This window comes from Macrobrachium rosenbergii, chromosome 10 (genome assembly GCF_040412425.1).
Source record: "Macrobrachium rosenbergii isolate ZJJX-2024 chromosome 10, ASM4041242v1, whole genome shotgun sequence".
NCBI lineage: Eukaryota > Metazoa > Arthropoda > Malacostraca > Decapoda > Palaemonidae > Macrobrachium > Macrobrachium rosenbergii.
This window is the reverse complement of record NC_089750.1, coordinates 76,336,521-76,350,009: the sequence shown is the minus strand read 5'-3', so window position 1 is coordinate 76,350,009 and position 13,489 is coordinate 76,336,521. Positions and strand designations below refer to the sequence as shown.

Sequence of the window (13,489 nt, the reverse complement as noted above, 5' to 3'; positions counted from 1 at the left end):
TTCATATTCACATGAATACTGCACATCTGTACCCCACTAGACAACTTCAATATTAAGCCAAGATCTGCACATACAACTTCCAAAGCATAACATGAGGCAAGGGTCCGCATACTTTCAATTTTTAAGTTTCTGTTCAAAGTACAATCCACTGCCTTCCTTGAGCTTGTACCAGCCATGGCTTTTCAAAAAAGTCCATGGTAAGTTGGTTGTCCATCTCCACCCTCTGGATCAATAAAGATTAGGCCTCAGAGACAACATAACCAAGCACCTCACAAGTCATACCTAAACAATGTTCTGTGTATCATAGACAGTCTCTCATTCACACAGTGCTGTCTACCAGGGTACGCTTTCTAAAAATTGCATGATCACTGAATATCATTTGAGTGAATCTCTGACTCTACATAAAATCATTTCCATTGATTAATCTTACAATGCAAATACAGAACATCTCAAGTAAGGAGAGCTGGTTCAGCAAAGTCATTTTCTCTGACTAATCAGTGCTCTTTCTCTAGAAAGTTCTCCGCTGATTTTATAGTGCCTGTTCTTAGTAGGATGAATCCTAGTAAACCCAGGGTAAATTGACCACATCAACCACCAGAATTTAACACTAAGTATGGTTAATGAAATATTTTGGAGTTTAACCCTGATGAAGGGAGAGCCCTCCCCACTGGGACAAGATACATTTCTATTTTTTGTATATGGCTGCATACGTCAAGACAAGTGTACAAATAAGAAACAATTTGTTTTATAAAAACATAAACATAAGTCCTCAAAACTTTCTGTAAAAGTGTGTTTGAATCTTAAAACTTGTAGATTCATTTTCATCCACAACAATGGCAGCAGCAAGCTGGGCATATAGTATTGTATACACCAATGAGGTGACTGTACACTAGTAGGAATACCTTTACCATAAGGATTAATAAGGGTAAAAATAAATACATTACTCTTAACATTCAACATAAGAAATATATCTTAAAATGTATCGACTAAAATGGCAACATGGGAAAAATAATCAAAATACGATAACTGCTACGTTAAGGTTCTTCAAGTTGAGGTGTTACTGTATTGCACTGACACTTACGAAGGGAAAAGATAGTCTTTCGACAGTTGGAGGTTGTCATTGTACCCGAATCTTCGTAACACTGTCCACGTAGTTTCGTGACGTCCACGCTGTATAAACAAACGATGAAGAAAGAGAAAACCTCGCAAGGTGAGACAGTCCGTGTGAACACCATCAGACACATTCCTCTGTACAACAGTCTTCAATTCTTCGAGGGCCTAGCGAAATCAGTAAAAAAAAAAAATATAAAAGTAAGCACATTGTTTCAGTGAAATAAACCTTTTATAGTACATGTGCTAGAGTACAAAGAGCAAAGGCATCAAGGTTTAAGTGAAATAAGAAGTGTGTCTCTTGTTTGTGCACAATTTTTTTTTTAAGAAGAAAAGACCATTTCAACAAAGCAACAATACATGTTGTGCAATACTTCTGCAACAACAACTCTACCCTACAGACCAACTTGTTAGACATACACAATACAATGACTTTTGTTTAAAAAAAATAGCTACAAGGGGAACAGATTATTAAATTCACCTGAGGGTTTAAAGGGGCGTTGAAGCAACGTCGCTGAAACGTGTTGAGCTCCTGGTCATTGAGCAATCCATCATTGTCCATATCACATATCTGTGAGTAATAAACAGAATGTTAACATAGACTCAACTGTATAATAATAATCATGTCAATATCATCACCACCAACAACACATATATTTACATTAGCGTCTCCCTTTACGGGGTTACGTATGAAGTGACTTCTCTCCACTCTCCTCCGGAATTGGAAAATATAAAATTTAGGTCGATGAACAAGCGCTGGTACCTAATAGGTCATTCAGTGGTGAAAGGGAAACTTGAGAGGTTTTAAAGGTGTAACAGGAGGAAGACCTCGCAGTTGCACTATAAAACAACGTTAGGAGAGGGTGGAAAGTAAGATGAAAGATACTATGAATGGAAGTACAGTAAAAGGAATACAAAGGGGTTGCAGCTAGGGGTCAAAGGGACACTACAAAGAACCTTTATTAATTAATGCTTACATTGCACAGCGTGAGGTGTACTGACAGCACTACCTCTCTACAGGGGCCACTGTCCCCTGTCCAGTGCTATTTCTGCCCTAATTACTCTTGCAGAGAATTACTATCATCAACAATGAAGATTTGTGATGAAAATGTTTACAACATTGTAAAGAGAAAAAGAACCCACAGAAAAACCTATTAAAGTCAGGCTGAAAACTGAGAAGAGAAAATGAGGTGGACAAGCAGATGATGTCAGCTGGTAAGCATCAGAGATATTCTGGGGATTACAATGGTAGGAGCAGAGATATTACTAGGATGAAGCAGCAAAGAAGTGCTTTAAAACTGACTTTCATAGGATCCCATAAGAAGTAGGAAGGAGGTAGCGAGACTGGGAAGAGTCTTTGAAGGCATACTGGTGTCCGGAAACACACCACCGTGATTTCTGACTATAACTGGAAGACAGAATCCTTCAAAATTCTACTATAGTGATTTACTTTACATAAAGAACAGGCTTTGCAGCTTAATCTCAGTAACGGATTTGAACTTCTTGCCTCATGGTCGATTCAAAGCCTGAGCATTACATCAGCAAAGACATGGATCTAAGCACATGAAAATCTAAATGTGAATGTACATATGAAAATAATCAGATGAATATTATTATGCATCGGAAATATGACACTCTCGTCAATTTCATTTATTTGTCCAGACACCTGGCATAGTGGACGAAAGGTATTATATAATAACTGACTCTTATCAAAACTTTAGAAACAAAAAATTCAAGCCAAAGAGGTGAAGATCCTCTTACGACACAAGAAAAAATTTAAAAATGCCCAAAAATACAGCCACGAGTACTTCACAGAATATGGAAGGAGATAATTTAAAGGATGAATTGAACTGAATATAGAATTTAGGCCAAAGGCCAAGCACTGGGACATATGAGGTCATTCAGTGCTGCAACGGAAACTGACAGTACTGTAAAAGGTTTGAAAGTTGTAACAGGAGGAAAGCCTCACAGTTGCACTATGAATCATTTGTTAGGAGAGGGTTGAGGAAAGTAAGATGGAAGAAAGAGAATATGAAAGGAGGCACAGTGAAAGGAACAAAAGGGGTTGCAGCTAGGGGCCGAAGGCCCTCTGCAAAGAACCTTAAGTAATGCCCACAGTGCACCGCAGGAGGTGCACTGACGGCGCTAACCCCCTACGGGGAATTTAAAGGTTGTATCTCATTGGAAGAGGAGCTGTCATCGTTAGAAAAGAATAGAATAATTTAGGCCAAAGGCCAAGAGCTGGGACTTATGAGGTCATTCAGCACTTTTGTCATCTTGAGGACAAAATGATCATCTTGGTAAATTCTCAATCAGTTGTGATCTTGTACCAAAGCAATATGTTCTAAGGTGGCATCATTCTTTGCTTCATTTGAATATCATATATTCTATTATTGACGAACTAACAAAGTGCTGTGTTTCAACCACATTAAAAGGCTTCAATCATCATAATACTTAAATACTAAAATTGACTTCAAACAAGAGTAACATTGTACATACCTTAAAAATTCTTACTAGAGCTTTCTTGCACTTTTCTGTTAGCTGAAAAAAAAGAATGGAAATATAAAATTACAAAAGAAAACACTTAAAACTGATCAGGTATCTTATTTTGGTAACAGAAACACTGTAGTATAAATAGCAGAAGTAGGAAAATAAATATGACAGTTCTCTGACAGTTGTGCAGGACCTGAACACCCCAACAAGACAGTTGCGTTTGAAAAGGGCCATGAAAACTGCATTACCACTATCTACCTTAAAAATAAGTTCGAGTAACTGTTCATTATCTGGACTCGGAAAAGTTTCTGTGCCATTACTGTACGCTACTAAAGCCAAGACCTTATCATTCAGAATATGAAATGGAAAATAAAATTTAAGCCAAAGACCAAGAGCTGGCACTTATGAGGTCATTCAGCACTGAAAGGGAAATTGAGAGAAAAAGTTTGAAAGGGGTAACAGGAGGAAAACCTCGCAGTTGCACTCTGAAACAGTTCTTAGGAGGGAGCGGAAAGAGAGTATGAATGGAGGTACAACAAAAAGGAACGAAAGGGGTTGCAGCTAGTAGCTGAAGGGAGGCTGCAAAGAACTTCAAGCAACACATGCAGTCCCCGGGTTACGATGGGCTCGGCTTACGGCGCTCTTCAAATATATTGATCAAAAATTATTTCCCGGGTTACAACGCATGTTCTGGGTTTACGACGCTGACGATGCTGATCCAACAGAAGAAATGTGGCTCCAAAAAGGGCAGAATGGGAAAAATGTGGAGGTTTTTTGATGAAAAACTCAATAAAAAGTGCAGTTTACATCGTTTACAAGACACCCAAATGATTAAAAGTAAGGTTTTCTTATAATTTTCAACAATATTTCGGGTTATGACGATTTTTGGCTCATGACAAGGTGTCGGAATGGAACCCCCTTCGTAAACCAGGGACTGCCTGTACCCACAGACCACTGTGTAACTTACATCTCTCTCCTCAAGGATATACAATGGAGCAGTGGGATGAAGCACAGCCTTTTGGGCATAGTAAAACATTTCAGAAATGTTCTTCAACGTTCTTGCAGAGCACTGAAATAAAAGTTATATAAGTACCAGTAAGAAAAGTCACAATAAGAGAAAATGTGTGATAATATGAAATCTTAAGAAAGAACTTCATATTAACCTTCACAATACCAGATACCTAAAGATTTTGGATCGTAGCTTAACAATAAATACGTCTCAAAATGATTTTCTACGCTACAATGGATGAGGTTCAATGAAGTAAAGTTTTACTCTAGTCACACTACATTTTTCAATACAATCGACCCCCAGTATTCGCAGGGGATGCGTACCACTAGCCCCCGCGAATAGCTCAAAACTGCGAATGCTTAAAACCCCCTCTAAAAACGCTTATAACTGCCTAGTTTGATAGTTCAAAACACCAAAAAACCCTCCAAAATGCTTATACCTGAATATTTTAACAGTTTTATCGCAAAAAGTGCATTTAGCCACGAAAATTACATGAAAATACAGTAATCTGTGAATATTTCCCTATTAAAACTACCGTGAATAAACGAATTTTCCCCGAATAACGTGTATATATGTTCCACAGAGAAATCCCTGAATAAGTGAAGCCGCAAATCCAGAACTGAGAATAGGCAGGGGTCCACTGTATATAAATAAGATAAATATTCAATGGGAAACAATTTTCAGAAAGTTTATATAAAAAATTTGCGAGTCTAAACCCCTTTAAAGTTTACCCACACACAAGCCTATATTTTGAATGCAACCCTTTCTCCAAATGGGCAAAACAGATCATCTAAAACTAGCATACACTACGATGTTGGTTACCAGAAGGCACTGAATATGTCAGTTTTATTTATATCTGGAAAGTAATTCTACTAATTCACTCGATACGAAAATTACTCTCTTACACGACTTCAGTGCACAACTGTGTACATAAATATTATGATTTGTATTTTAAGAGCTTCAGTCAGGAAAACATATACATACATCTGTGGAAACTTTTTAAAAATTCTTGGACATGAAAAAAAAATTGATTACAAGAACAGGCAATTCAATTCTGAAGCATCAGATGTGATATATTTTTTTGACATGATAAGTAGTAATAAAACTGTTAATCTTATTAAGGTGTGAAATAACCTACCTCTACACAGGTTTCAATCTCCGAGTAATCCATCATTGTCTGGAGAACAATCTGCAATGAATAAAATTGTCAGATGTAAAACGTATGTGCAAGGTTATGTAATACAGAAGGAAAATATAAAATCTAACCCAAACGCCAAGCAATTGCTGGGACCTACGAGGCCATTCAGCGCTGAAAAGGAAATTGAGAGCAAAAAGCTTTGAAAAGTGTAACAGGAGGAATACCTCGCAGTTGCACTATGAAACAGTTGTTAGGAGTGGTTGGAAATTAAGATGGGAGAGAGAAAATGAATGGAGGTACAGTAAAAGGAATGAAAGGGGTTGCAGCTCGGGGCTGAAGGGACACTGCAAGAACCGTAAGTAGTGAATACAGTGCACCACTTGAGGCACTGACAGCACTACCCCACCCTCAGGGTAGGTAATATATTTTCAAACATGCTCCTGCCAATCAGGTTAGCCCTATGGACCATGAATTGATCTGCAAGACTCTCAAACTTGAGTAAAGCCTACGATGCTGAAGAGGCAAGTGGTACTTGAGCCTGAATGATGACATGCATGTATCATGCTAACTCACTTTTAAGGACACATGGAGGAAAAGGGGGCTTGTGAGTGCCAAACTGTAAAAACTATGCCACATTACTATTTTTTTACCATAATATTTGCTGTGTGGCAGCAATGCTTGTGGAAAAAAGTGACTTGCTGCATTATCAACGGCTTTCATAAATATGAAGTTGACTTTGTTTGATGTACTGAATTAAAACACAAGAGTAAAGGTTGTTTAAAATGAAATCCAATTTACAAATTCAACCAGTTACCACCACTGAAAATATCTACTTGCTGGCACCCTGAAAAACACTTGGCATAACCCAGGGGGTACCAGTACCACAGCCTAGAAACCCCTTCATTTGATCACCGAGTTAGAAAAGTACCACACAGCAAGTCTTACACGACGGCTTTAAAATGTGAACCTGTAGTGTCTAAGCAACGTCATACAGTGAATCTTAGCTCACCTCCATTGTTGAATAATCCACCAAGTCAACTTTGTTGCCGACCAAAATGACAGGAGTGTGATGTTGTTGACCTAAAGTAGATCTGATAAAAGGAAGCCAATGGCCTGTCACCCTGTCCAAAGTGTCTTCGTCGTCAACGCTATATACAATGCAGATGACATCTGCATGGTTTACTTCCGCACGTAACTGATCCACGCTTTGCTCCCGTTCTGTAATTTTAAAAGTCATAATACAGAAGAAAATGGGTACAGAAAAAGTGTTGGAGAATATAAAGTTAGCTTAAGTCAGTCAGAAACACCACTGTATCCATCATGGGAAGTTAAGGTCAATTCTGAATAATCTAACATCTTGCCTTCTGCAGGCAAAACTACAAGTTTAATATTAAGGATTGTTTTCATTTGCAAACAGAAAGAGAATATAGAATATACACTTTAGGCCAAAGGCCAAGAGCTATGATCTATGAGGTCATTCAGCAATGAAAGGAAAACTAAGTAAAAGGTTAAAAGGTGTAACAGGAGGAAAACCTCGCAATTGCACTATAAAACCATTGTTAGAAGAAGGTGGAAAGTAAGATGGAAGAATAAGAAAGGAAGTACAGTAAAAGGAATGAAAGGGGTTGCAGCTTGGCGCCGAAGGGACGCTGCAAAGAACCTAAAGTAATGACTACAGTGCATCGAGCATTACCCCTCCTACAGGGTCATATGCAAACAAACTCCGTGGACTGACAAATTCACTTCACACACCCTTACCTGAATAGTCCACAATGTGTGTAGGCACCTTCTCGGGCGTGACATCTGGAGGGATGGTGATCTCTTCAGCACGAGAGGGGACTTGCTCCGGGAACTCTTCTGATACGAGAGAAAGGATGAGTGACGTCTTGCCAACTCCCGGGTCACCCACCAGTAGGATGCGGACTCCACGTCGATGGCTCCCACCCATGTCTTCTGTAAGACGGTAAACGTCTTCATTTGTTTGTGCACTTGGAATAAAAACTGGCCAAGTGTGACCAAATTTTACCACTGTCTCTAATGATGAGGTACCATTTTTAATGACAATTATGTAAAGAAATCAATAAAAATTTCAACACTCACAATAAAAATTTGAAAAATGACACTGATTTCAAATCTATGCGTTATCTTTTATCATGCCACCACCACATACACACACTGGAGAGGTGGCTGCCCAGTCTTCTGCATTTTGCTAAGATTTCAAGTTCTGTTACCTCCTAATCTAACCTACATCAGCAGATCCTACTTAGCCAGGGGCTTTGGATGCCCAGTTGCACATTATACATTTCTTATCTCACTTCGCTATGAGGGTACTGTGTGCTATGACAGTCCAAGTTATACTGTGTGGTTCCTCAGATGCCAGTAGGATCACTGATCATCATTACTTATGAGCCATTCTATTTCGAACATAGGTGCAAAGTTCTCGAAGTATTTTCGCACAGCAACAACAACAGTTTTTGCATAAATTGGAGGTGATATGCCAAGTGTTAAATCTAATACTGTACTGGTATCAGAAAAGATTAAGCGATCTCAATGCGATTATAAAGTTACGTCTGTTTGATAACGATGATTTAAAATGTGTTAATTTCCACGGCAGACAAGACTGCCAATATATCAAAACACACCAGTGACAAATGAAAATTTCTACGATTACGAAAGCAGGTATAAATTAAAAATGAGAAAAATAAAGTTTTTCCTGTTTGCAAAAGCGATCATCCTATTACATAGGTAAAAAGGAAATAAACTGTATGAAACAAATACCAAGCAGAGAAGGGGGAAGGGGAGTGAAATTGTGCATGGCTGTTTGTGCCCACATGACTTGTAAATAAATTCTGGAGCTCTTGGCGATACATCCTTCATATCAAATTGATATTTTTCAAACAACCAAAGCCGCTAAAACTGAAAACTACTACTGCAGCCTGGTTCCCACAGTTGCCGACCAAATTATTCATCACCTTTCGCTCATGTTTATAACATTTACTGTCTTTTTACATTTTTATGTTTATACTTCAGGGGGATTGTATTAAACACAGCGTCCATTTTGCACGTAAACTGTTGGTTACAGAACCAGAGGGGCACTGTAGTAGTCTTCACTTTTACCAAAAATCTTTGCTACAATACTCAGAAAATACTGCGTTCTCTATTTACATGCTCCTCACAGTTCCTTAAATAAAAGAAGTAAAAATGATCATCATCCAGCCACGGCACTCATGAACTCAGTGCTTGTGCAGATCTATTATATCATATATAGTATCAATCAACCAGGGTTTACCTGTTCTTTCGCTAAAGTGTGGAACTTCCCCTTACAACATTACACGGTCAACCTGAAGACTATACTACCACACCCCTCTGGTTCTATAACTGCAAGTTTACGTGTAAAATAGACACCACGTTTAGTACCAGCCCCTTAGGGATGAAAGTAAAAACATAAAAAGATGGTAAACATAAAGATATACAAAAGACAAAATAAATAAAACTATATAATAAATAAAAACATATGCAAATGATGGTAAATATTAGCAAGACATAAAAATAAACAAAAACATAAACTAAAGATGGTATGTATCATGAAACAATAGAACTAAGCAACAGCTCCGTATGGGGTATCACAGTACTTTGAAAACTGATTTTTCCTTCAGTATTTTTGTTGCTTATCAAGAATTTACTGTTGTTTTTTATCGGTCGACTGTAATTAACCTCAGAAGTTGTACGCTGGCCATCCTGGAATGCTATCGCACATGCACAGTGATATAAGGGAGCTTCTGATAAAAAGTGGAGTTTCCTTCACCAGGGGGTCCGGAAGCCCCCCCCAACTAAGTAACACAGACTGCTAGGTCAGGTTAGGTTAGGTTAGGGTAGATTAGGTTAGTATAGTTCCTTTTAGAATAGGTTTCCTTAGCCATTCCCTTCTTAAACATATGGCTCCATGATGACTTGCATGAGCAGAACCATTCCATAACAACATGGCGGTCGGGTCTTTCTCCCATTTCCAAAACCGCACGTTCCCAAAGGGTCGCCAATCATGTTGGGTAGATATGAGGTTAATAATAACTGACCAACAATAAACAACACTACCTCCTTCGTCAGCAACACTAAAAGTATAGGAAAAATCTATTTCCAAGTTAATAGTTCGTGCAGAGCTCTTGCTTAGAAATACCCATAAAAACATATACAAAAGACGTAAAACTGAGCAAAAACATAAAAGATGGTCAACAGTCTGGTCTGCAGCTGGCGGGAACCAGGCCCGCTTTAGTGTCTGTCAGTTTAACCCATTTGCCTACTACATTGAGAGAGAGAGAGAGAGAGAGAGAGAGAGAGAGAGAGAGAGAGAGAGAGAGAGAGAGAGAGAGATCCATTAACATTCAATAATAACCAAGTAGTGGCTCATATGCTAAGTTAGGCTACAAGAACCTCTTCCTAGTTAGGCTAGGCTACCTATAGTGTTAGCCTACATTGCCTAACACTACAAAACATGATTCCATACAAACAATAGAGTCTAAATTTATTACGTAACAATAAGTCAAACATTTTGACAGCTCAAATAATGTATGACAAGCCTAACAAAGTCTAACATGCTTAAAAGTTCTCCTACGCTACCGGCAGGGTAGGGCTAGGCATTACCCCACCCGTATGACGTCTACCATACCCAGGCTAAGTTTTCCTTTAATACAAGCAAGCAAAAGCAACTTAAAACAATCCCAAAATAAAGCAAAATACTGAATCTAGTCGGTTAAAAGTCTTCCTGTCCTACCGGCACGGCAAGGCTATTGTAGGGCCACCCCGTGTGACGTCTCCCACAGCCAGGGCAAATTCTTCTCACAACAAACGAGCAAAAGCGACTTAAAGCACGCTCAAGATAAAGCAAAACATCGATAAAATCATAATTTAATTATTCCGATCCTTGTCCTTGTCAATTTAGTGAGAAAAAATCAGTATCTAGCCTAACCAAAACACTGTATACGTGTGAAGCGGCCTCCTGAAGGAGGAGTCCGACGCGAGAAGAAGAAGCAAAACGTCTCCCTCACTCACGATTTACTTCGTCAGGCCGCGGTTAAAAGGCAAAAAGGACTCCGTCAGACTCTCGGCCGATCAAAGGACTCCCGGACAACGTAGGATACGTCATGGAGGACCCACGACCGCCTCCATAAACGAACGGGTCACACAGAAAAATTCGTGGTCAAAGTCCGACAGGAATCAGCTGATACGGAAAGCAGAAGAAGAAGACGAAGAGGCCGAAGAAGTAGAAGAAGAAGAAGAAGAAGCAGCGTTGAAAAGTCAATACAAGTCCCACAATGCCCTTTGACCGGTGACAGCTGAGGACCTGGGATGAATAGATCGAATAAAATTAATGTTATGAATGGAAGGGAGAGCGATTTTCGCTTCCTCCATCTCGTTTATTATTCCCGTCATGAAGCGGAAGAAGAAGAAGCCCCGCGTCGAAAAGTCAATACTGCTCCCACAATGCCCTTTGACCGGTGACAGCTGAGGATCTGGGAGGATGAATCGCATAAGTGTCGTTATACAATAAATGGATAAAGGCGAATCTTTCGTTCTCTCTTTCATTTATTTCCATCGTGCAACAGCTATTTACTCTCAGCCTGTCGATTTTTCAAGGCCGTCGACATTTTGGGGCAGGACCGAGGGCAGTCGCCACCAGCACCACCACCTTCTTCCTACGCGGGACCCATCCTCTTCTTCTTGTCCTTCTCTGATCATATTCTGTAAAATATAACGAGAAATACGACACATTTTACAGTTAAACGTCAATTTAAATTTATTATATTAATTTATAATAGTACTTTTATGCCAACAAGAGTGCAAAATCAAATATGGGTCTTAAAGGGGATGTGTACGTGATCTAGTATTGCATGCTGAATTGGTAATTTATTCATTCACATGGCTACTAAAACTGGCGTCTGAGTCTGAATTTGTAAATGAGTTCATATTGCCATATGTTCTCATATATATAGCATTCTTCTGCTATGAAATCATCAGTCTTTATTGACGTAAGTTTTGTGCAGTGAGTTTAATTTTGTTTAAGCAAAGCGGTTACAGTTTAAGTTGCAGATCAGTTTTCAGTCAACTCCTTTGCCATAGAATAATTTACTTCAAAGGTTATTTTTGCTTACCTTTACAGCCACGAGAATTTAAATAAACATTGGCCTAAACCTAACTCTCTTTACTTGCATATGAAAGCGTCGAAATCAAAGAATTTCAACTAAAGAAAACAGGAAAACTGCAAATATTTAGCGAATGAAAAGATCACAAGACAGAACAATGTAGTTTGAAAGACTTTTGAGGTAGAAAGTTAATACACGTTTCTATGACAGAAAAACAGTATAAGTATATAACACTTCGAAGCTATCGTTTCATAATTACCGCAATGATGATATGCAGTCAACGTCCATTGTATCATAGATATCGATGACCAAATCAATGTATGTATTTTGATTACGTGCGTACACCAGTTCCTAGACCCAGGCTCGTCTGTTCGTGTTCTGACGAGTTTTCTCTGGTATTTCATTTAGTTTATATATTCTATCCTGATTCTTTTCTACTATAATTCTTTATTCTCTTGTCTCCTTTGCTGGTTATTTCATATAAGAGGCGTTTACTCATTTTACACTGTACATTTCTAAATCGATGAGTGACTGAATCTCTTAATTGATTATTGATGAATGTTCCTCTTTTAACGTATTAATATACCTCAGAAAGACTAGTCTGAACATATTATGTCAAGGTTGGCGCTTGTTAAACAGTCAGAGCCTCCCCTTTAATGCTGACCCACATTTTTGTTTTATAGGTTCTTCCGTGTATGAGCAAGATGAGGAGAGTTGGAAACCCATATGAAGTCAATTGCAACATACTGTCATCTGGACAAAGCTGTCGCTAGGCCTAACTCAATACCTGATAGCCAGGGGAATCTTACGGGTTTATAATAATAAATATTAGTAGTACCAGAAGTAGAAAAGACCATTTCACCCCATTTTACGAGAAGTCATAAGCTGAAAACTAAATAGCTATGCAATCTTACGGGTTTGCAATAATACTGTCTATATATTAGTAGTACTAGTCGATGAAAGACCATTTTATCCCATTTTACGAGACGTCATTGACTGAAAACTAAATAGCTATGGAATCTTACGGGTTTATAATGTTAGATATTAGTAGTACTAGTAGTAGAAAGGACCATTTTACCCCATTTTACGAGAATCTTTTACGAGACCCAAATAGCACGAGGATGTTGACGGAATGCAAAAGCCTCTTCATCACCACGTTTTCCTCATCATAAACGAGGTTCGTTAAAACGAATGCCTCGTTTTAAACCCAACCACCACCTCATTCTCTGATTCCTGAATCAAAATATCGTCAGCAGCCAGGCAGTAAAGGACGAATATTCTCTCTCTCGCCTAGACTCAATAACCACTTCTTCAGGAGTCACTTATGCTCTTTACGACGGGGCGTAATGTCCCGTGGCGGCATGTAATTCTAAACATAAACACTTTTGCGTTTTATGAGGAGGATTTCAGTGCTTCCAAGAGGCGTCTGATGGCGCGTTAAAACCCAACACCTGTTAAATCTCAGGCGAAATGTAAACATGAACAATAATAACTGATATATCTTCTTTCTGATTTTCCTATTAACCTTCTGTTGTTTTTCTGATGTACGCCATATTTTTTGGAAGTTTGGATTTCAAGTCGGTGGCCCCTTTGGTGGGCTTG

At 38.8% G+C, this 13,489-nt stretch overlaps 1 protein-coding gene across 9 annotated transcripts in view; it reads right to left on the bottom strand.

Moving 5' to 3' along the window:
* Miro (mitochondrial Rho GTPase) overlaps positions 1-11,177 on the bottom strand; it is a 28,298-nt gene extending 17,121 nt beyond the window's left edge. The window contains exons 1-8 of one of the 9 annotated variants that reach the window (XM_067110876.1): positions 10,519-11,177; positions 7,509-7,703; positions 6,760-6,968; positions 5,751-5,801; positions 4,571-4,672; positions 3,610-3,651; positions 1,592-1,681; positions 1,082-1,278 (exon numbers count right to left, since the gene is read on the bottom strand). In XM_067110876.1, coding sequence (XP_066966977.1) covers positions 1,082-1,278; positions 1,592-1,681; positions 3,610-3,651; positions 4,571-4,672; positions 5,751-5,801; positions 6,760-6,968; positions 7,509-7,698 — 881 coding nt within the window. In that variant the 5' untranslated portion in view covers positions 7,699-7,703; positions 10,519-11,177. The remainder of the gene's footprint in view (positions 1-1,081; positions 1,279-1,591; positions 1,682-3,609; positions 3,652-4,570; positions 4,673-5,750; positions 5,802-6,759; positions 6,969-7,508; positions 7,704-10,518) is intronic. The other 8 variants (XM_067110874.1, XM_067110872.1, XM_067110873.1 and 5 more) reach the window with 8 other exon arrangements.
* Positions 11,178-13,489: the final 2,312 nt, after the last annotated feature.